The sequence below is a fragment of the Lytechinus pictus genome, chromosome 6 (genome assembly GCF_037042905.1).
Source record: "Lytechinus pictus isolate F3 Inbred chromosome 6, Lp3.0, whole genome shotgun sequence".
Classification (NCBI taxonomy): Eukaryota; Metazoa; Echinodermata; class Echinoidea; order Temnopleuroida; family Toxopneustidae; genus Lytechinus; species Lytechinus pictus.
In genome coordinates, this window is record NC_087250.1 from 20,394,174 (window position 1) to 20,416,078 (window position 21,905).

The 21,905-nt window shown below is 35.7% G+C and overlaps 1 protein-coding gene across 1 annotated transcript; it reads left to right on the forward strand.

The window, feature by feature from the left end:
- The first annotated feature begins 577 nt into the window (after positions 1-577).
- Positions 578-21,179, forward strand: LOC129263694 (indoleamine 2,3-dioxygenase 2-like). Its single transcript, XM_064101168.1, has 13 exons — positions 578-777; positions 5,513-5,608; positions 6,358-6,477; positions 7,539-7,672; positions 9,180-9,300; positions 10,627-10,723; positions 11,579-11,630; positions 14,091-14,166; positions 14,964-15,045; positions 15,730-15,822; positions 17,375-17,471; positions 18,668-18,744; positions 19,230-21,179. The coding sequence occupies exons 1-13, from the start codon at positions 673-675 to the stop codon at positions 19,445-19,447; spliced, it is 1,368 nt and encodes a 455-aa protein (XP_063957238.1). The 5' UTR covers positions 578-672; the 3' UTR covers positions 19,448-21,179.
- The last annotated feature ends 726 nt before the right edge of the window (positions 21,180-21,905 follow it).

Here is a 21,905-nt window from a genome sequence, read left to right on the forward strand (position 1 = left end):
TATTTTTGTTGTTTCAGAGCAACTGGTACCCTAAAACGTTAAAGAAAATCACCCCCCCCCAAAAAAAAAAAAAAAAACAGATTCTCAAGAGCATCAATTCAAGGCTATTCCAAAAATTTGAACATTTTAGAAAAATTGATGGTACTGTACACATACTCCAGATTCAGCTGTTTTATGTTTATCATACAATAATACATAGGCCTAGATCTGATGCAGATTAACTTTCTTCCACAAAAACAATTTGGAAAATATCATACACAATGATTATAGATCTTGACTTAACTGAAGCTAGGAATTAAAGCATTTCAACGAATCAATTATTGATTTTCAATGAATATTGTTTAGAGGTACTAGAAATCCTTGCATCTGACCGGCTGGGATCAAATTAATCAGTGGAAATCACTCCTCACTGAGTAAACATTTCATGAAATGTTCCACAACGTTTGATAGAACTCGGTATGAACCCCAGGCCAGAGACAGCCGTATGAGGGGAATCCCCTTGCCTCTCGGCGACGAGACTACAAACAAAAATAGGGAAATTCCCCTTTACTGGTACGGTGCACGCATGCGCACTTCGATGTAGACGTTAATTTATTGATAACTGTCGAGCGCGAGCGCAGATAGACGTCGTGAAAAAAAAGCTCAAATTGTAACACCAGTGTTGAAGGAAAGATGTCGGACGACCGCCAGCGTGATCAAGATGAATTTCCTTCAGTAGCTGATCCAGAAAAATACAATGCTTCTCATCTCTATGGATTCGTTGAGCAGAAAACAGACGTAAGTTTAGCATGACAAGCTTTACGGCGCGGCCGTCATGGTCGTATGCGTATGGCGCCTCCCGGCCCGCGCCCGGCCGGTTGCGAGTCTTCGTTGACATGCACCGGCAGCGCGTTTCCGTTTTACACCCTGGCGAAGGCATTTTCCGGAAAAATAGCCACAAAGCGACTAGTGAAGAGTCTACGTCTACGTTTGTTTACATAATCAGCTGGGCGCGCGATCCAAAAGTCCGCACCGAAGATATCCGCAGAACATACGTGCAAATTCAGCTGAGCTTACAATATAGACCAAAAGCTTCAGTCTCTGTATTTTGGTTGTTCCGCTGAACTATATACGTTGGCTTCATGATTATTTTTTTTTACTTTATCGCACATGATCGTTTATATGAATGAAAACGAATAATAGCTAAAATATTGAAAAATAAAACACATAATTACACTTTTTTCATATTATATCTATCCTTATATCTATCATATCTGTCTATCCACTATCTATGTTATAAATCAATCTATGGAACTACATGATTGATATATCTATCTGTTAATTTGTCTATCTACTCTGTCTATCTACTCTGTCTCTCTCATTCTCTATCTACCTATCTGTCTATCTATCTATCCATCTAACATCTATCTCTCAAATTCTATCCATCTGTCTCTCTTTATTTCTCTCTATCCATCTATTAATCTACTCGTGCAATATCAACACTGCTTCGACTTCCTTCGGGAGTCTATTTCCTCAGCTCTACTTTTCCCTTTTTGTGCTCGATTCGATTCAATTACTACTTTATTTACTTGTTACCATTGTTAAATGTCTTGTATTGCATAACGAGTTTTTTTTTCTGAAGGGTTGCCTCCTATTCTCTTTCAGATTCCACCTCTTGCTTTCCCTTCTCTTTGTCTTATCCCAATTTCTTTCCCTTCTCTCACCTCTTTCCTCTTCTCTCTCCTCTTTTTTCTTAATCTTTCATTCCGCTTTTTTCTTCTTTGGTGACACTTTGTAGTACTTTTGGCCTTTTGTATTTATTTATGATACATTTATTTTTATCTGTATAAATTTGTATTGTATTTGATATTTATTTATAATGTTTACTTTATATTTTGTTATGATTCTATTTGTATGTAAACATTCACTTATTTCAGTCTTTGACTGCTTGTGATTGTATTTTGATAGTTTTTATTGCAATAAAATCCAAAATATATATATATATATAAACCAATAAATTATTTATACTCAGCTCCTACACAGTCGAGCACTATTAGATATTGCAGTATATCACTATATACTTACCTACCTATATATATATATATATATATATATATCTCTCTCTCAAATTCTCTCCATCTGTCTGTCTTTTTCTCTCTCTCTGTTTCTCTCTATCCGTCTATCTATCTCTCGAATTCTCTCTATCCATCTGTCTGTCTGTCTGTCTCTCAAATTCTCTCTCTCTATCTATCTATCCATCTGTCTGTCTTTTTCTCTCTATCCGTCTATGTATCTATCTCTCAAATTATATATCTATCTATCTATATATCTATCTATCTATCTATCTATCTATCTATATATCTATCTATCTATATATCTATGTAACTACAGTATCTATCTATTAATCTTCTCTGTCTCTCTCTCTCTCTATCTATCTATTTGTCTTTCTCTAGTTCTCTCCCTCTCTATCAATCTATCTATCTATCTTCTATCTATCTATCTATCTATATGTAACTGCAGTATCTATCGATCTGTTAATTTGTCGCTCTTCTCTGTCTCTCTCATTCTTTATCTATATATATATATCTATCTATTTATCTATCTATCTATATATCTATCTAACATCTATCTATCTTTCAAATTCTCTATCTCTCTCTCCCTCTATCTATCTCTCCATCTGTCTTTCTCTATTTCTCTCTATCTATCTATCTTCTATCTATCTATTTATCTATCTATCTATGTAACTACAGTATCTATCTATCTGTTAATTTGTCTATCTTCTCTGTCTCTCTCATTCTTTATCTATCTATCTATCTATTTATCTATCTATCTATAACATCTCTCCATCTCTCAAGTTCTCTCCCCCATCTATACATCTATCTATCTATCTTTTATCTATTATCTATCTATGTAACTACAGTTTCTATTTATCTGTTAATTTGTCTATCTTCTCTGTCTCTCTCATTCTTTATCTATCTATCTAACATCTATCTATCTCTCAGATTCTCTATCTGTTGCTCTAATTTATCTTCCCCCTCTCCCCCCTCTCTCCCCCTCCCTCTCTCTCTCTCTCTCTCTTTCTCTCTCTATCTATCCATCTCATTCTGTCTGTCTTTTTTTCTCTCTCTCTATTTCTCTTAATCCGTCCATATATCTATCTATCTATCTATACATCTCTCCATCTCTCAAGTTCTCTCCCCCCCCCCCATCTATCTATCTATCTATCTATCTATCTATCTATCTATCTATCTATCTATCTATCTATCTATCTATCTATCCATCTCTCTGTCTTTCTCTCTCTCTCTACTTCTATCTATATACATGTATTTATCTATCTATTTATCTATGTCTCTATCTATTTATCAGTCTTCTATATCTATCTTTCGGCATCTAAGTGTATCAATCCATCAAACTTCAATTTTCTTTCTATTATATGTATCTGTTTATTTTTATTTTGTCTGTCATTTTATTCATTTAGTTAATAATTTATATTTAGAAAAAAAAACTTTTTCATAACTTTTCATTAAAAAACGTAACTGCAAAATCATGTTCGGATTTCACTCATATATGACTGCTCTCTGTACATGAAGTGCCGAGGAACTCTATGCTCTGATCAGTAACTGTGCAGATTGCATGCGGTGGTGTGGGACTCGCCTGTGTCGCACACTGCAACCAGCGACGTGTGTAGACTCTTCACTAGTCGCTTTGTTGCTATTTTTGCGGAAAATGCCTTCGCCAGGGTGTAAAACGGAAACGCGCGCACCGGCACTGGTCATGCTGTAGCTAGCTGGTAGTGGTACAGATACATGGTCATGGACATGGATAGGCATAGCCATAGGCATAGGGGGCTCAGAACCGGAGCGCTCAAAAACTTTAAATTTCAGCACATTTTTGTGTAGGCCCTGTATTTGTGGATAGTAAAGTTATTAAAAAACACTTAATGACTAAACAATGTGATAAATAGAAAGTTAAATGAGAACAGGGTTTGAAATTTAATTATTATTTTTTGAGTAATTGAAATAAAAGGGAGAGTCGAGAGATTACAGCCTACAGGAGATCCCGTTCATACGCATGCACACCATCATTGAAAGCAACAATTGTGCCTCCTGCCACAAGTAAGAAAGATTAAAAACGTGTTTGATTTTCAATTTTGCATTGCCATTATTAAAACAGGAAAACTGAATAAGTAACTTTTTTAATTTTCAAATTTGCATTTTTAAAACAGGAAAACTGAATGAGTAACGTGTCTGTGTTTAATTTCAAATTAATGAATATGGTTAGAAGAAGTTAAAATAAGAAACTGATGAAACAGAAAAACAGTTTGTTTTTCTGATTTTTTAATTTTAAAAATGATTTTCCTTGATATATATGTATCATTAAAATACAAAGAAAAAATAGAATGGTTTTCGCTCAATTTTCTGTTTTTTCTTTTCCCGTTTTTGAAAGAGAAAACCAAATTATCCGAATGTACCTTGATTCCATTTGGTTCGTAAAGGAGGTTTGACTGATGCTTAACTACAGCGTCTATGGAGAAAGGGTGTGCTAGCACACCCTCTGCGTAATTCCAACTTTTAATGGGTGAAAATAATAGTTTAGTTTTAGTTTACTACCTTTACCAAAATAAGCTGAAAATATCGAATATTTATGGCTTACATTTAGGATCAGGTTCTTCTTCGATCGTACGCCGTCATTTTGTAATACAGCTGAGTGTACGGGGGTGCCAGCCAATCACGTTTGTGTTACCATTTTCTGTTCATGAACTGACAATGGAAACAAGAACGTGATTGGCTGGCACGTTCGTATGCTCAGCTGCATTACAAACATGATGGCAAACGATCCAAGAAGAACCTGGCTGATCTTGCAGGTTTATCATAAAATTTTGTATTTTCCAGCTTATATTTCGGAAAGGTGGTAAGCTGATTATATTCAATATTATTTGCTCTTTATTATTGCGCCCCTTTTTGCCCATCAAAAGGAGGAATTGGCAGTAATCGAGGAGGGTGCGCCAGCGCAACCTTTTCTCCACAGACGCTGTAATTAAGCGTCGGTGTAAGCTCCTCCATTACAAGACCAATGGCAGACATCCGTCTGTGTAGGAGGAGGACAAAAAAAATCAGAAAATGTTAAAAAACTCCTCCGAAACAGCGGACATATCAGTCTAAGGGTAGGGTATATAGCAGGGCTCGACATTGGCAGTGGCCCCGGGCAATCAAAAATGAGAGTCGGGCCACAAAATTCCTGTAAAAGCCTGCAATTGGTGGCCCAGTTGGGCAATCAAAGTTTTGATAAATTGTAATGTTTTCTATTGTTTTAGGGCCACCAAATTTGCTTTTCGAGCCACCAAGAATATGAAATTGATTATTTTGGTGGACTGATCGGGCTACCAAGAAAAAAGTTAGTGTGGAGCGTTGTACATGTATATAGCATTAAATCTAGGGTTGAACTTACATGTAGGTGCAATTCGTGTGTGGCAGGAGAGCAAATGCCTAACCCTTTCCGAATCTTATTTCTTAAAATTTTCTTTTACCTTAAGACTGATCTCCCAGATTACTTTAAGCCCTGGACAGACCTAGCTCATCAGACAGAGTCTCTTGTACAGGATGGTACGCTCAGGAATGAAGTACACAAGGTAATGTATTATTCATCAATCAATTCGTGCATTTCATTTTAAAAATAGTAAGACTGAAAAAAATTAAAACGTCTTTATAAAAGACACCTCCTATTTACCTTGCCTGTTTGATTCAGAATTCACATGCCGAATGTTTCCTTTCTATCTTCTTTCTTTGTTCTTTCCCTCCTTTATTTTACATATTACATTGTTGTCATTTGTGTTATTTTATCTTTGTTTGCTTGTACTGTAAGGGGTCATTTTTAATAAGCCATCATTTGTGCTTTTTATGATCCCCCACTATACTAATATTGAGATGTATAGAACATTGTATCTATTTGTATACATTGTTGCTTTTTAAAGTGGAAATAAATTGAATTGAATAATATATGCGCACTAGTTGTGCACTTTTTGTGACATCTTTCCCTAGTTTTAATCCATGAGAGTGTAGCCTTTTTAACATTAATCACGGAATTAAGCAGAACTCTTGACTAGAAGACTGTTACTGTTAGATGGTAATATTCTTATTTCTAATTATCTTTCAAATTGACTTCAAACCTCAATTATATCTGTTTAAAACCATTGTTGCCTGTTGGTCATAGTGCACTCTATATAGAGTCTAGAAACTTTTTTTTTAGTTTGGAGTGATTGCCAGCCTTTCTAAAGCTGCATACTGTCAAAATGGCCATCAAAATTCTAAAGTAAGTTAACCTGCTATGCTGGCTCTGATATCAACATTAACAATTTTTTTTTTCATTTCATTTTCTCAGCTACTATTACTTGAACACAGTAGGCTAAGTTCAGCTAGCGAGATGAAGACGGCCCTTGTTTACCTGACCTGTATCTCATACGGCTATGTATGGTGTGAAGGAGAAGATGGCATTCCAGACGTAAGTTAGGGGAAAAAAGAAGAAATATGTCGTCGATTTGCTGGCAGACGAACAATAGGTTGCGTGTGCGCGTGGATGTGTGAGTGCTGAATATTTCATTGCTGTGCAGCTGTTAAAAGGGCGTTAGCTCAAATGTACTACACAATGCAAATTGTAAAAGTGCATGCGACTAAAAACAATGTATTTGAGAGTTGAAGCTAAATGAACGTAGTTGCAGTAAAACACTAATTTCGTGAGAAAGTCTGTAAAACCAAGGTTAAGTATGACTATATCATAGTGGATCTAGATCTGGTACAGTTACATAAATTGAACTTTGTGAAATCATAAAATCTAAGCTGAAATACAATCACTCTGAAGATCGCCAACACAGATAGGCACACGTGGGACAGTTTATTATTATTGCTGGAATAAAGACCCGACGGAAGTGACCGAATCCGCGCTTATTTTGCTTATTTCTCAGCAATTACACAATTTCTTCCAGAATCCTTTGGCACATATTTTTTATTCATACAAACAGACACTTGGGTGGTCATGATATTAGATTCTGTAAAAAGTCATTTTGAGATCGTTACCAGAACTGGAATTTACCTTTAATGCAATGCGAATTGTATGGTTCGTGGAGGAGTTGATACCCTTTGATGCCAATTTAATACCATTTTGATGATCAAAAACAGTTTTTTGTGCATCGGTAGGACTAGTGAGCATGCGGTAACTATGGAAACTAGTCTAAACCCACTTGGCTGCGCCTCTTGGGTTAAACAGTTCCATAGCTACCTTATGCTCACAAAATTAACCTACTGACGCACTCACACCTGTTCATAATTTGTATAATAATGTTGACTTTAGAAAAGCTGTATAAAAGCTTGAATAAACATCAAATTTCTGAATGGGTTTTTCTTCCAACGAAAACAGGTTTTTACCCTCATGTCTTGAAAATTCCTAATTGTTGCCACTTTTTGGATCAGAGGCACAATGGTCTTGACTCCTCTATATAAGGTTTATGACATGTCAACAATTACCAATCCTCAAACTCCTGACTTGTTCCCTCTCCCAAATGACAGGTTTTACCCTCGTGTCTTGCTATACCCTATGCTGCTATAGCAGGGAAGCTTCAGGTTCTTCCTTCAATTAGTCAGTATAGCTTCATCCTTCTTAACTGGAGACTCAAGAACCCCAATGGAAAGGTGGAATTAGAGTAAGATATTCATTCTCATTCTTCAACCAGAGCTGCTGCCAACTATTCCATACATACATGGGCGGAAATCCCAGGGGGGGGGGGGGGACAGGAGGGATGCGTCCCCCCTACCCAATATATTAGGGGGACACAATATAAAATGTCCCCCCACTATCTTTGGTCTTTTATGATGGAAAGAAATACAGCATTCAAAATCGAAATAAAATTGTATTTTGGACGAGATGACCTTACTTTTTGGTGATAACCTTTTTTTTTCTTTTTTGAAATGTTTTTGCTTGTCAAATTTATTTGGGTCGAGGGGAATGACCTTTCATTTGGGGTGATAACCTTTTTTTTTGCTTCTCAAATTTTCCAGCCCCTGGTCCCCCCCTACCTTTGGGGAGGGATTTCCGCCCTTGTATACATACATTTTGGCATAAATGTAGTGCAACTGATGTAATGCCTTTCCTTAGTAATATGTCTGAAGCGATTTACATTAACAAGTTCTAGGTAAATTTAGACCACACTTTTTGGAGTGCCAGTTGTGAACTAATTCACCAATTGAATTTTTTCTTATCCTGTTGCAAAGAGGTGTAAAAAAGGAAATTACAAAAAAATATGATTAATTAAATGATACATAATAACCTATACCAATATGTAAGAAATATTGTGAAGCTGACATTCCATTGAAGTGGGGTTTAAAGTGTTAGTTAGGATGAGGGTGATACCTACTTGTAGGTTTAATTATCAGAAAACTAACCGAAGGGTTTGCGAGAGCTTACAATTTTTAGAGAGGATATGAGACAAGGAATGGGTTTTATTGGTTTTTTTATAAATATTTGTTGTGAATGACATGACCAGATGTTGCTGGGGAAACTTATGAAAAGCGAGATTGTAGGACTGGAGATGTGAAATGTATGGTGGTGCCAAGTGGGCTGTTAAAGAATGGATTAGTTCACTTTTTAATACTGGATGCAACTGGGGATTTTATTGTGATTATTAACAGGGTGCTACATAACTTTTTAGAAGCTCTTGCCCGGTCGGGCAAGTAAATTTTTTCTATTTCACTTGCCTAAAAATTCCTTTAAAAAAAGTTTACCTCTTCAAAAGAAAGTTTTGTGGTTTTATAAACCATTGACCCTTTTCTCTCTTTTGACATGAACTGATCTACCTTGTTATTGCATTTCTTTTTCCAAAGTGAATATCTTGCCTGCCATGATTGAAATTAGGATAAATATCATATCACCTCAACCCTAATTTTGGTCATTCTTCTGTGAGAATTTTGCTTTCTACCATGTGAATTTTGCTTGCCCAATACGGGCAAGTAGTTTGGGCCTTTACTTCAAAACACTCTAAATTTTGCTTGCCCTGGGCAATCCATTGTTACGTTACGTGGTGGAGCAGATGAGCGGATGGGTGCTTATGTAGCACCCTGTTATAAGTCACATTTCAATCCTTGTGAACCCCCCCTCTGCTCATATAAAATGTTGATTATAAAAAGAGTTGTTCAATGATTTGTTTCTTCCAGCAACATGGAATCCATTGTCACGTTACGTGGTGGAGCGGATGAGTCTTGGTTCTATTGTACAACTGTTCAAGTGGAGCTAGACTTCGCTCCAGCCCTTTCGAGTATTATTGAGGCTCAAAAGGTACTTTTGTTATTATGAATGAACAGACATTATTCATAAATGTGATATGCGCTATACAAGGACTGTGTATTATTATTATTATTATTATTAGATGCCTTTGAAATAACAGTATTTTGAAATTTATGTGGTCTACTCCAACTTTTATCTTTCTTTAATTTGGTCCCGTCCAACATAGTATATCCCTTGTTCGTTTACAACCTTTTTTCTACTATCCAGTCTGTATAACTGCCATTAAGCCTGTCTTTAACTTTTATGAATGGTCGATAAAACTATTATGGAATATTGCAATATTAAAAACTTGTAGTAGCCATTTAATCTTTTTCCAACTGCTCATTTCCTTGTGAACTTGTTAATATTCCAGTCAATAATATCTAGTGCCCTCTCTATAACATATTTTCATTTTGCTTCAAAAGGGCCCTTTGAGTATTTATCTTACAAGTTTTACAGACAAAGATTATATCCTAAAATTTTCAGCCTGACCGTGCTTTGGAATAGGTTTTTTATATCAAATGGAATAACCATGCAGATATTTCATAGCTTTTCATATAAAATCTCAAAATTTATCCGTATAACACTTTTTTTTGCATGCCACTGAGTTGTGCATATCCCCGTTTTGTGAAAAATAAGCGAAACTTTAAAATGTCCTAAATTTCTTATTGTACATGTGATTTTGATCAGCGCTATGCTGATTTGATTATTTCTCTATTTATTCCAATCAACATTTTTCTGGGGTGGACTTGTCCTTTAAATATCAATTAGACCAGATTGATAGTAGACCATGTGTGTTCAGTCCATGTGGTGCTAGACTATCTAAGAAGTAGATTAATTACTTTTAGACCAAGGGCATAAAACCCTTTTATTTTGTGTTCATTGGTGACCTTGAGGTTCTAAAAAATTAAAAACACAAAGGCAAGTATTGTGAAGTTGGGTTTAAAGTAAACTCTGGTTTAAAGTTGTGGTTTAACTATGGAAAGCTAATTGTGACATTTTTAACAGTATGGATTCAAAGTATCAGCTAATTTGACTCTCAAAATCATTTTAAATTGTCTGGGTCTCTGGGAACAATGAATATGATGGTTGTATTTATTATTAAAGAAATAAGAAAGAGCATGGTAAACATAAGAAACATACCATGTGAACAAAATTTTGACATTATTGGCTTTCAATAATTTTAGCAAAAAGTTAGACCATGGCCTAAGTTAAACCTGACTTCAGAATACGGGCCAAAAAAGGTAGTCCTATATAGAATTGTGTTGTCCTTGTAACTTTAATACCTTATTTATACTGTAACAGATTCATATTCACCCATTTGCTTTCATTTTGAAGGCTGTTCTAGATGGATCCTCGCAGCGATTGGTAAAGCATCTGAAGACTATAGAGGCCGCTCTCTATAAGATGAGAAATAGCTTGAACAGAATGTCTGGTGAGTCACCCGCTCCTGTTCCCAAAGTATATGTATGTTACATAATTAAGCCGATTAGCCTTAAATCTCAAAATAAAAAGAAAGTGTTCAGGACAGCGGCTCAGAAAAAGGTCTGTTTTGGAGTAAGTGGCAAACTTCTTTTGCATAAAATGATTAAACGACAGAAAATAGGATACTATTTTCAGACAATTTGAGTACTCCTCTTTCAGTGCTTTTCTTAATTTCTAGAATTTTTAGATTTAAGATTTTATTAGCTTGGTGCCAATATTTTATGGTTTGCTGGGAAGAAGCAGTTTTAACTAGGAAGTGTTGTGGCTGAGTGGATAAGTCTCCAGACTTGTTCTGAGGTTCAAATCCCACCAAGACACTTGTGTCTTTTGGCAAGGCCTTTAACTACATTTGCCACTCTCTACTCAGGTGTACATGTAGTTTATGGGTACCCCTTAGGAAGGAATTTTTGAATACTCAATGGGTGATTTCAAGTCCAGTGTTGACCTTGGTGTTGGTGTTGAAATTTGGACTGCCTCCCCTAGCTCCAAAACTTATTCAGAGTTTGCAAAACTGATCCAGATCACATTATTGACATCTCAACGACTAGTGAGTGACTTTTCGAGACCATCTTCATTTTGTGTTTAGTGTTATATTTGTGTAAAAATTGACCTAACACCAACACCAAAAGGTCAACACTGAACTTGAAATCACCCAATCAGGATAGCCGTGCTAAATCCGGGGTAAAAATCTGCAGCACTTAGAAAACATTTTGTCAAGCACTCTACATATATATTATGTTGCATGTTGTTACTATTTTTATTGGTATTAAGACAACAACTGGTTACATTTCTGTCTTAAAAACAGAGGGTTGTCGACCAGACGTGTTCTTTAATGTTTTCAGACCTTACATAGCAGGGTAAGTGTTAGGAATGGTGCTTTGCAATGGTGTCTTGACATCCAGTGCTAGTGTTTTGAATTGTGCTTTGCTATATCTACACCTTGCATGCAGTGTTTATTGCCAGTGCTAATGGTCATATTGGAGCTTTTCAAGTTCCAACCTATAGTGTTAATATCCAGTGCTAGTGTTTATCATGGTGCTTACAAGCTGACCCCACATACACTTGTGGAGTTAATGTCCTGTGCCAGTGTTCATGATGCTTGGCAAGCTACAATCCATAAACCTTTGGCATTATCATCCAGTGCTTCTTTGATTTACAAGATGCAACCTTATACACTTTTGATGTAAATATTAAGTGCTAGTGTTTAATATAGCGCTCTTCAAGCCATACTATCTGTTCTTCTTATATCTTGAGTGCTTTGTGCTTTGCTATCTACATCTGCATGTGCTCTTTGTGGAGGCGCAATAGCTCACGTCGGTGGAGCAGAGGTTTTGGATTCCGGTGACCCGGGTTCGATTCCCACTTGGTGCGCTAGTGCCCTGTGGTAAGGCATTTATCCTCATTACCAGGTCCCTCGGAGAGGACCTCAAGCAGTTGATCATCTGGTTGCTTGCTTACAAACATTCATACTTTCTTAGCAATCAGGTAAAAAATCAACACCATTTACCATTTATATCTAGAGCTGGTGCTATATATGTCGCTTTTTATGGGCTAAATAAATGTTGCATATTATTATTATTAGGTGATCTGTCAATCGACAGATCAACTATTAATTTCGTACGAATTTTCTTTTTTATTTATTTATTTTTATTTTTCCGCCCTTTTCTTGTTGCCATAAAATCTCAAAATCTACATCATCAATTATCTTCAAAATATCATCAGATATGGGGACTTAACCTGTCATCTGTATGAAACCAGTTCCAGGTCAAAAGGTCATCGTGACGCCATTTTGTAAATTCACATTATCAATCATATCTTCATTATCAATTATAAAAAATTAACCATATTTACATCACATTAACTTCAGGTCAAGGGTCAACTGCCCATGTCATCAAAGGTCATGTAAAGGTCACGACGTGCGCATACGCGCGCGTCAAAATTTTAAAATGCTCAAAATCACTTTTTGACCAAAGTAGAGTATGAAATAGGCCATTTTAAGCATTTCAAAAATTTGCACGCGCGCACGGTTACGCGCGTAACGGCACTATGCAACATAGGATCGCCATTTTTTTTTATATCAATGCACTGATAATATAATTCTGAACAATTTGATACCTTGATCAACCTTCTACGACAAGTAATAACGGAATTAGCCTCCATCAAAGTTTACAGCACGTGCGCGCGCGCACTAACCATAGACAATATACGTGCAAAAACATGCCTACAAAATTCATTATAGCTCTTCAGGAAGTCCGTTGACCCCCAATTTTTTTTTCATATTCGAATAGAGTATTATGAATGGGAGATATGATTTCATGTCACATTTGACCCGAAATTTTATCATGACGTCATCAAAATGGCGTCGGAACACAAAATTCCCATTTTGCTACTTATGACGTCATCATAATTATGCATATTTGACTCTAACTGCATAAATATTGGCCAATTTTTGCTAAGTTTTCAATATGTTGTAGCTGAGGACATACTCTTTCTAATTTGATGGTTATATTTACATTTAAAGGAACGAATCATCCTGAAAAATGGCAAGTTATAGAGACATGTCATTTTCGCTCATTTTGTGTGCAATCTCTATGGGAAATGACTTTTTCTCAAAACTGGATTTTACATTCCTCTATTTCGCGAGCCATATCTCCATTTCTTTTTGTCGGTTTTCTCTGAGCTTGGAGTATGTTGTAGCTGAGATTGTAAGCTATCGCCAATATGGTCTCCATTTTCCGATCAGATGCCGGGATTATGCCCGTATTTCACTTGCAAAATTGGATTTGAGATCCGCTTGTTTTGCTTATGTGTAAAGTCTATGGGAAGTGTGTAGCTCAATGGGTAAGGCATGAGACTCGCGTCCTTAGGGTCCAGGGTTCGAGCCCAGGGGGCAGGGGTGAACATGATAATTTTTTTTTTTCTTTTCAACATATCACAAATGGTCCTTTATGACCATTACAATGTATATAAAATAAAATATTGGACAATAAAAGATATTAAAATCCCTTTTAATGTATAATGTTCCTGTACAATATGTGTATGAGTATGACCTACACTTTTTCACACAACTTTTTCATTTCCCTCTTTTTCAAAAGTATTCAACACGTTCTTTTCGTAAGAGAAGTTCAGTTTTCATCATGATGATCATATTGATCTCAATAAACATGCTGATTGTCTTCCTGATCATGAAATCAGAGACAGATCACCTAATTCGTCCTCATGACGAATTAAAATTCTAGTTTTTCTCATTATTACAGTATAATGCAAAATACCCATTCATGTGTTTTATTTGTATGTATATTTGTTTCCTGCTGCAGTTGGGACTCACAGCCATTTAAAAAGAAAAATCTGAATGGTCTGATCTACGAGGGAGTCAGCAAACAGCCTTTCTGTGTAAGTAAACCCATTAATACACGATTCAATTTCAGCTTTCCATATGATTTCAGCTTTTTATACACATTAGGGTCTGATCTATGAAGTGGTCGTCAAGGAGCCTTTCTGTGGAAGTAGACCCAATAAACCTTATTTAGTTTCAGTTTCCCTTATAATTTCAGATTTCCATAGACATTAGGGTCTGATCTGCGAGGGAGTCAGCAAGCAGCCTTTCTGTGGAAGTAAACCCATTAATACATATTCAATTTCAGCTTTTCATACACATTAGGGTCTGCAGATCTGTGAGGGGGTCGGCAAAGGGCGTTTCTGTGGAAGTAGACCCAATAAAACTTATTCAGTTTCAGCTTCCCTTATAATTTTAGCTTTCCATAGACATTCTAGGGTCTTGTCTATTTATGAGGAAGAACCCTTACTGTGTAAGTTAACTACTTGAACGCAATTTGATTTCAGCTTCCCATAGACCTTACAATCTGATCTAAAACAGAGTAAGCAAGGAGCCTTTCTGTGTGACCTGAACCTTGAAAATTATTTGATTTCAGCTTTTATACAATGTCAGCTAGTACAACGCACGCAGTGCGAGTTAACCTGTTAACATCATTTGGGAATGGCACAACATACACATACTACTTTTAAAATGAAATACAAATTTTCAATCCATTTTACTCGTTATGATGATATGATATCAAATGTTTAGCTTCAGGATTAAAAGAAACTTGAAAATTGTGTCCTATATGAGATGTTGAACCTCTGTGATTTCATTGTCTTTTTTTATGATATTTCTCTTTTTCTTCAAATAGTATACTGGTCTCAGTGCTGCACAGAGTTCAACCTTACCATGTCTTGATGCTGCTTTTGGAGTAGTTCATGAAGAAAAAGAAGGTAAGAATTGAGAAAGATGGAGAATTGTGACCAATCACTTACTGTAATTTCTTTGATTGCCATTAATAGCATCAATACTTTCAATTAAGACTTGATTTTATTGATAATTTCTTAGGGGTGTTGCAAGAAAATATTTGCCATCAGTTGCAAATATTCTGTTGCAGTTTTAAGTGTAGCAAATCAGATTACACTCCTTGTTTCAAGGAGCAGATGAGCAATCAACCAGAAATTGACAGTTAATTGCAAGACATATGATTGATTTAGGGACCAAACATAGACTTGAAATTGATCGCAAGTTTCTTGCAACACTCCATAATTTGTGAAATCATTACTTAAAATGCGTTTCTTACATGTACAGGCATGGATGGGGAGGGGGTGTCTGCAAAAATTAATGATATGACCGTTTTTTCCTTGTCAATTTTTTTTTTCTGGAGACCAATCCTTCTTCATTTATGAATGATGACCTTTTTTTGTGGGGGGGCAGCTTGTCAAATATTTTTGGACAAAACACACCCCCTTCATCAGAAAGATCATGGTGCCACGAAGGAACAAGTTCCAACTATTTTTTAGACTTAACATAGAAGAAAAAATTATTTGTCCATTTTGTAAATCTAGGCTCTGAGTGAATTGGAGGTCTACCTTTCAAAATTTGGTATTTAAGGTCATAATTATTATATTTTTCAGATCAGTCAAGACGATTCTTCCAGGAGTACATGCCGAAACCACACAGAGAGTTGATCGACGCCATCACAGCAGGACCATCAATCAAACAATACAGTAAGTCATCTTTCTAACAATCATAATAATTCAAATTCAAATTCAATTCGGTTTTATTAACCCTAAATCTCCCGGGGTATTTTGATTCTTGTCATTCCGGGGGGGGGGGGCCATTATGGCACCCCCTTAAGATCTCAGCCGCGGATTGCGCGATCACAACAAAAATTTGCATGATGGTAGAGAATGACGTAATCTACGCAGTTGCATTGGTAAATTTCACTGAATTCATATATTTTTATTTTATATGAATTAATTATGCTAATTTATTCATGAAATCATACTTTTGCTCTGATTCACTAAATAAAGCTCCTAGAATGCTATTTTTTGGTGAAAATATTCTTTATAGCATTCCTAACAATTGTGAATGAAAAAAATTCTGGTACCAAGACCGATTTCTTATGTATTTTATTGTTTTTTTTAATTTCTTATGTATTTCTTTGTTTTTTTTACTTTTTGTTTTTTTATTGTTTTTTGGATGTAAATCGTTCCAGACTTAATTCTGATCATAAACAAGGCAAAATTAATTAAGTTTAATCAGTAAAAGTAGAAATAATGATACATTTATGAATTTTGACTAAATACACAATTTGCATTGGATTTGTACATGAAATCACGTTTATGAGCAATTTTGGGTCTGACATGCACTTACATAATGTTGCGTAATGTCGTAACCGCGTACCCGGGCGTCACAAATTTGGTCTCAAAATTTGCGTGAGACTTAAAAAGTAAAAAGTCAGTGAGCAGCGAGGTCAAAAGGTTTTGCGCAGCAGATATATCTCGAAAATTGTCGAGGGGGGGCCATTATGGCTCCCCTCCCCCGGGAGAATTAGGGTTAAACAATACTCATCAAAAAGTCTGAAGACTAACAATGTGAGTTTACATTTTTTTTAATACATAACAAAGAATATTAAATAATAATAAATGATAATAATTCCCATTTTGATAATAATAATAATGATGATGATTATAATAATGATGATAATGATAATAATAATAATAATAATGATAATTCCAGAGAGATGGGCAAGCATGTGCAAAAGCCCTTTATTATAATGATATAATTCAGTGCACGAATTTGAGATTACATTGATTTTTTTTCTTTCTGTCAGTACTCCCTTGCCTTTGTATATTTTGAAATGACAAGAATACCGGAGTTGGTTGAATCTTTCTAGATCAACTTTGAATAAGTGACACTGGACTCATGGGCCCTGTCTTACAAAGAGTTGAAATTGACCCGATCAACCACAACTATGGAAAGCCAGCAACGTCAACATCTAAAATGCATGTTTATTCAAATTATTTTCTAGATATGATGCATATTCATACATTCATTGTTTTCTTGATAATTCATTGTGCTTTTCTCTGTTCAAACAGTACATTATGGAAATTGTCTGATGAAAATATCATAACATTGTGGGATTTCCATATACCTAGTAGTTAATGCTGATTGGATCAATCATAACTCTTTGTAAGACGGGACCCTGATTTGTAAAGATAGCGATATAATTCAGTGAACGAAGTTGAATTTGCTTTGTTTCTTTCTTTCTATCAGTACATTCCTCTGGTTCGTCTGAAGCAGTTGAGGTGTTCAATGATTGTCTTCAAGCCATGAAGTGTTTCAGGGACTCTCACCTCCAGGTGGTAACGAGGTAAGATTGGTTGATCCTGGGTTGGAGGGGGGGGGGGGGGCAAACAGGCCTTGTAAACCCACTATCCTGATGTGTTAGTTTGCTTTTAAGGTTGTTATAGAGGAAAAACTCCATCCCTCAGATTGGATGTTAAATGAATTAAAGGGGAAGTTCACTCTGACAAAAAAATTCTGTAAAAATAGAAAAATATTTAATATTATTGACAAAAGTTTGAGGAAAATACATCAAAGAATATAAAAGTTTGAATTTAATCATTTAATTTGTGACTTCATACGCAAGCAGCTTTCGTTCATATCATTTGGTTAAAAATCAATAAAATGTCATTTTATCAGAAAATTGAAAATACTTTTTAATCTAGTTTCATTATATCAATAAAAATATCATTTCACACGTGTTCCTTTAAAAAAAAAAAAAGTAATCACAAACCACTGAAAAATTGTTATTTATGTATTTTATATTAGATAACATATGGGGCAGGCCGCCCGGGCACTGAAAATTCTAATAACTTAATCTTTGGGTTTTCGTAAACCTCCACCAATATTTCTTATGGTTTTTCTGCTATTTTTACAACATACTTTCCCTCGGGGTGAACTTCCCCTTTAAGGCCCTTTGTAGAGGAGGGCAACCAACTTTGAACATTGGTTTCTAAACCCAAGATTCTTATAGAAGTAGGGGAAGGACCCACGTGTTACAGTGACTCGGTTTGCATCCCAGGCACAGGAGATGCTAAACAAACAATAATGGATTTTTTTGCTTTCAGAACAAAAAGCCTTTTTCTATATTTGTTATGAACATTCATTTATTAATCATATATTTATAAATCTCTTTCCACAGAGATTGGTAAATGAATGATTTTTCAAAACATAAATTATTCATTCATCTTTTCAAGAAATCACATATTTGTAAATGCTTTTTAAAGATTGTGTAATTTATTGTGTAATTAATTTTCTCTTAAAAAGATGATTACGTTTTTTTACAGAATGTTTCGCACTGTAGAACACTTTTCTCAGCAAAACAGTGCACAATAAGAACTTACTCTGTAAAACAATTAGTCTAATTTGCACTGAAATTTGTAAATACAGTTTCCTTAGCTGTAAATATAGTTCAATATTGTGTTAAGAAATAAATTTTGTGAAAATTTGACATTTTTTCAGAATGCTAATCTTTTTAGACTTGATTTTTTTGTTGTTGGTCAGATTCATTATAAACATGGCTCATAAGAAGACTGACCCTGCATCATCAAGCGAGGGCGCAACAGGAACAGGTGGAACAGGTATGAAGCATCAATATATCAATAGGTGGATAGAGCTACAATGTGCTCTTGAGACCAAAAAAGTACTCCAAATGGTCAAAAGTTCAAGTGGGCAAAATGAATTCCATACTTGTTTTCTATTGCATGTGTGCGCATTGTTACACATGGTATGGCTTCATAGTGTTGTATAGTATTTTTCCTTTGCTTTAAGGTCATGCATGCATCAGCGCACAACGGGCTCTATCCAGCTTATTGATATTGATAGAATGAAGTCATTTTATTCTTGATAACTCTCATTTCAAATCAGATATTCCATTTTATGTCACCGACATTTACAATCACTCAAAATTCAAATTTTATTGTGTTTGTGTATTCAACCAAAGTATGGCTGCTTGCGTACATGCGATCAATGTCTTGAAATGGCCCAGTTAGAATATTAAGGTTATGGTATCATTTTTATAATCGGGATCATAATTATTTGATTTCTTTTATCACTGTCATGCTAGATTTAATGACCTTCCTGAAAGGTCTCCGGGATTCAACCGTCAGGGCGATGCTACGCACAACCGGGGGAGGAGGAGGGGATGCGGATGAGCATCCTGTTTCCAAGTCAACCCTTCCAAGATGGGTGAAAGGAGATGGGATGAGAGTCGTCCAGGTCACATCCGTGTTTATTGCTGCGGTAGCGGGGACCATGTTGATTATGAAGAAGCTTTCCCGATGATGTTTGCTTCTCATATTTTTTTCACGCAGTGAAATTGAAACAAATGTGGGTCCCTCTTTCAAGTTTGTTCAAGAGTAGGTTGGCTGTAATAAAGGTGAGTCCGCCTTAAAGCCATATCTCTTTAAGGTAAAAGAAAGAAGTTGCAGCAAAAAAATTATTTAATGGGAAAGTCTTTTTAATCAAGGTTTATTTTCACCATATTATCATAGATCTAAATCTGGTACATTAATGTAACTGATCTTAGTTTGTGAAATCATGAAATCTTAGCTCAAAACCAATAATTCTTATGATCACTAACACAGAAAATCCACAAGTCAGACAGTGTATTAATATTGCTTGAAAAAATACCTGACATTTATTTTGCTCATTTTTCAGCAATTACGCATTTTCTTCCAAAACCATTTGGCACATATTTTTTATTCATACATACATTACAAACACTTAGGTGGTAATATAATTGGACTCTATTTAAGCTCATATTGATATCGCTACCACCACTGGTATTTATCTTTAAGATCATGGAAATCTTTTTAATTTTGGCAAAACTCAACTAAGTCATCAATAAAACATGTGCAGGTGACTCTTCCTAATTTGGATCTCTTGGTTCCAAAGAAATCTGTAGGAATTTAAATAAAATTGATTTAATTAAATCCTATTTTATGTAGCCCTTTTGTATGCAAGCCATGGCCCCGTCTTACAAAGAATTTCGGTTGATCCAATCAATCACAACTATGGAAAGTCAGCAACGTCAACATCTAAAATATATGTTTCTTCAAGATATTTTCTAGATATTGTGATGTATATTTACACATTCAGTGTTTTCTTGGCAATTCAGACTGCTTCTCTTTGTTTACAAAGGACATTGTGCAAATTTCCTGTTGAAAAAATTATGACACTGATGGATTTCCCTAGAGTTACGATTGATTGGATCAATCTTTATTCTTTGTAAGAGGGGGCCCATTGATCAGCAGTAAATTTTGCAATTAATTGCAAGACTTCCGGGCCCCGTCTTTCAAAGAGTTATTGTTGATCCAATCAATCACAACTATGGAAAGCCAGCAACATCAATATCTAAAATATGCTTCTTTTAAATATTTTATAGATATGATGTATATTCACTGTTTTCTTGGCAATTCACTTTGCTTCTCTTTGTTTACCAAGGACATTGTGCAAATTTCCTGTAGAAAAAATAATGACACTGATGGATTTCCATAGAGTTACGATTGATTGGATCAATCATAACTCTTTGTAAGACAGGGCCCAGTGATCAGCAGTAAATTTTGCAATAAATTGCAAGAGTTCTGATTGATTTTGGGACCTAAAATTGACTTGCAATCAATCACAAGCTTCTAGCACCACCCCATTAGAATAAATTTGCCTTAGAAGATGTTTTTAACTTCATGTTCTGAGTATTATGGGCTATGTAACAAAGGTTTTGCGGTGAATTGCAAACATGAAAGAACCACTCTGATCGGTTCCCGGTCAGTATTTTAAACAGAGTGCGCATGCAACGATGATTGTGATTGGTCATTTCATTTAGTGATTGATTGCAAAAAGTCACAACACAAAAGTTAGTGATTAATCGTACATTTGATTTTCACGATTGATTGTACATTGTAGTCAATACAATCAATCGTAGAATAATGTTCTATGATCATTGCTAAGCTTTGTGTTACGGGCCCCAGTCTGTGATAATGGTTCGAGTTTGTTGATTAAATGATGTATCGAAGGTGGCCTTATGCAGAGTGTAGTGTATTTTCTATTTGGGGCCCTGTTTCATAAAGACCTACAATTATAGTAAATTTGCCATTATTGTTACTAAAATGGAATCCTCATCGGTGATTGCCTACTGAGGACTGTTTTCATGGTAGATGTAATAATATCAAAGTCACTACCATGTCCTATTATGTGGATTTGTGGGGGCGTCGTGGTATAGTGGTTAAGACTCGTCTTTCAATCTGAAGGACATGGTTATATTCCCAGTCATGGCGTGTTTTCCTTCAGCAAGAAATTTACCTACATTGTGCTGCACTCAACCCAGGTGAGAAGAGTCGGTACTGGCAGGAAGTCATTCCTCAAAAAGCCGTGAGCACTGGAATCGGTAGACAATTAGCCAGGGTAATAAAGGAGTGCCCTGAGCTCCTATTCTTCCTAACAAGGTGGATACGTAAAACGGGCCCGTGATCTTATTTCCACTTAAGCGATTATTTGACTTTTGAGAAAGTCAACACACATGTATGCCGACTCTGCTGTATTTGCAGACCCGCTTTTGCAGGGCTCTCTGCCAAACGGGTATCAATCAAATCATAAACTTGTTAGCATATCATATACTTTTTGTCTCGCCCACCGGATCTGAAGGCGAGACTTAGGGATCAAAATGTCGTCTGTCCGTCACAAACCTAATGACACATAACTCCACAACCGTAAGTCGCTTTTCAACCAAACTTGGATGGTAGAT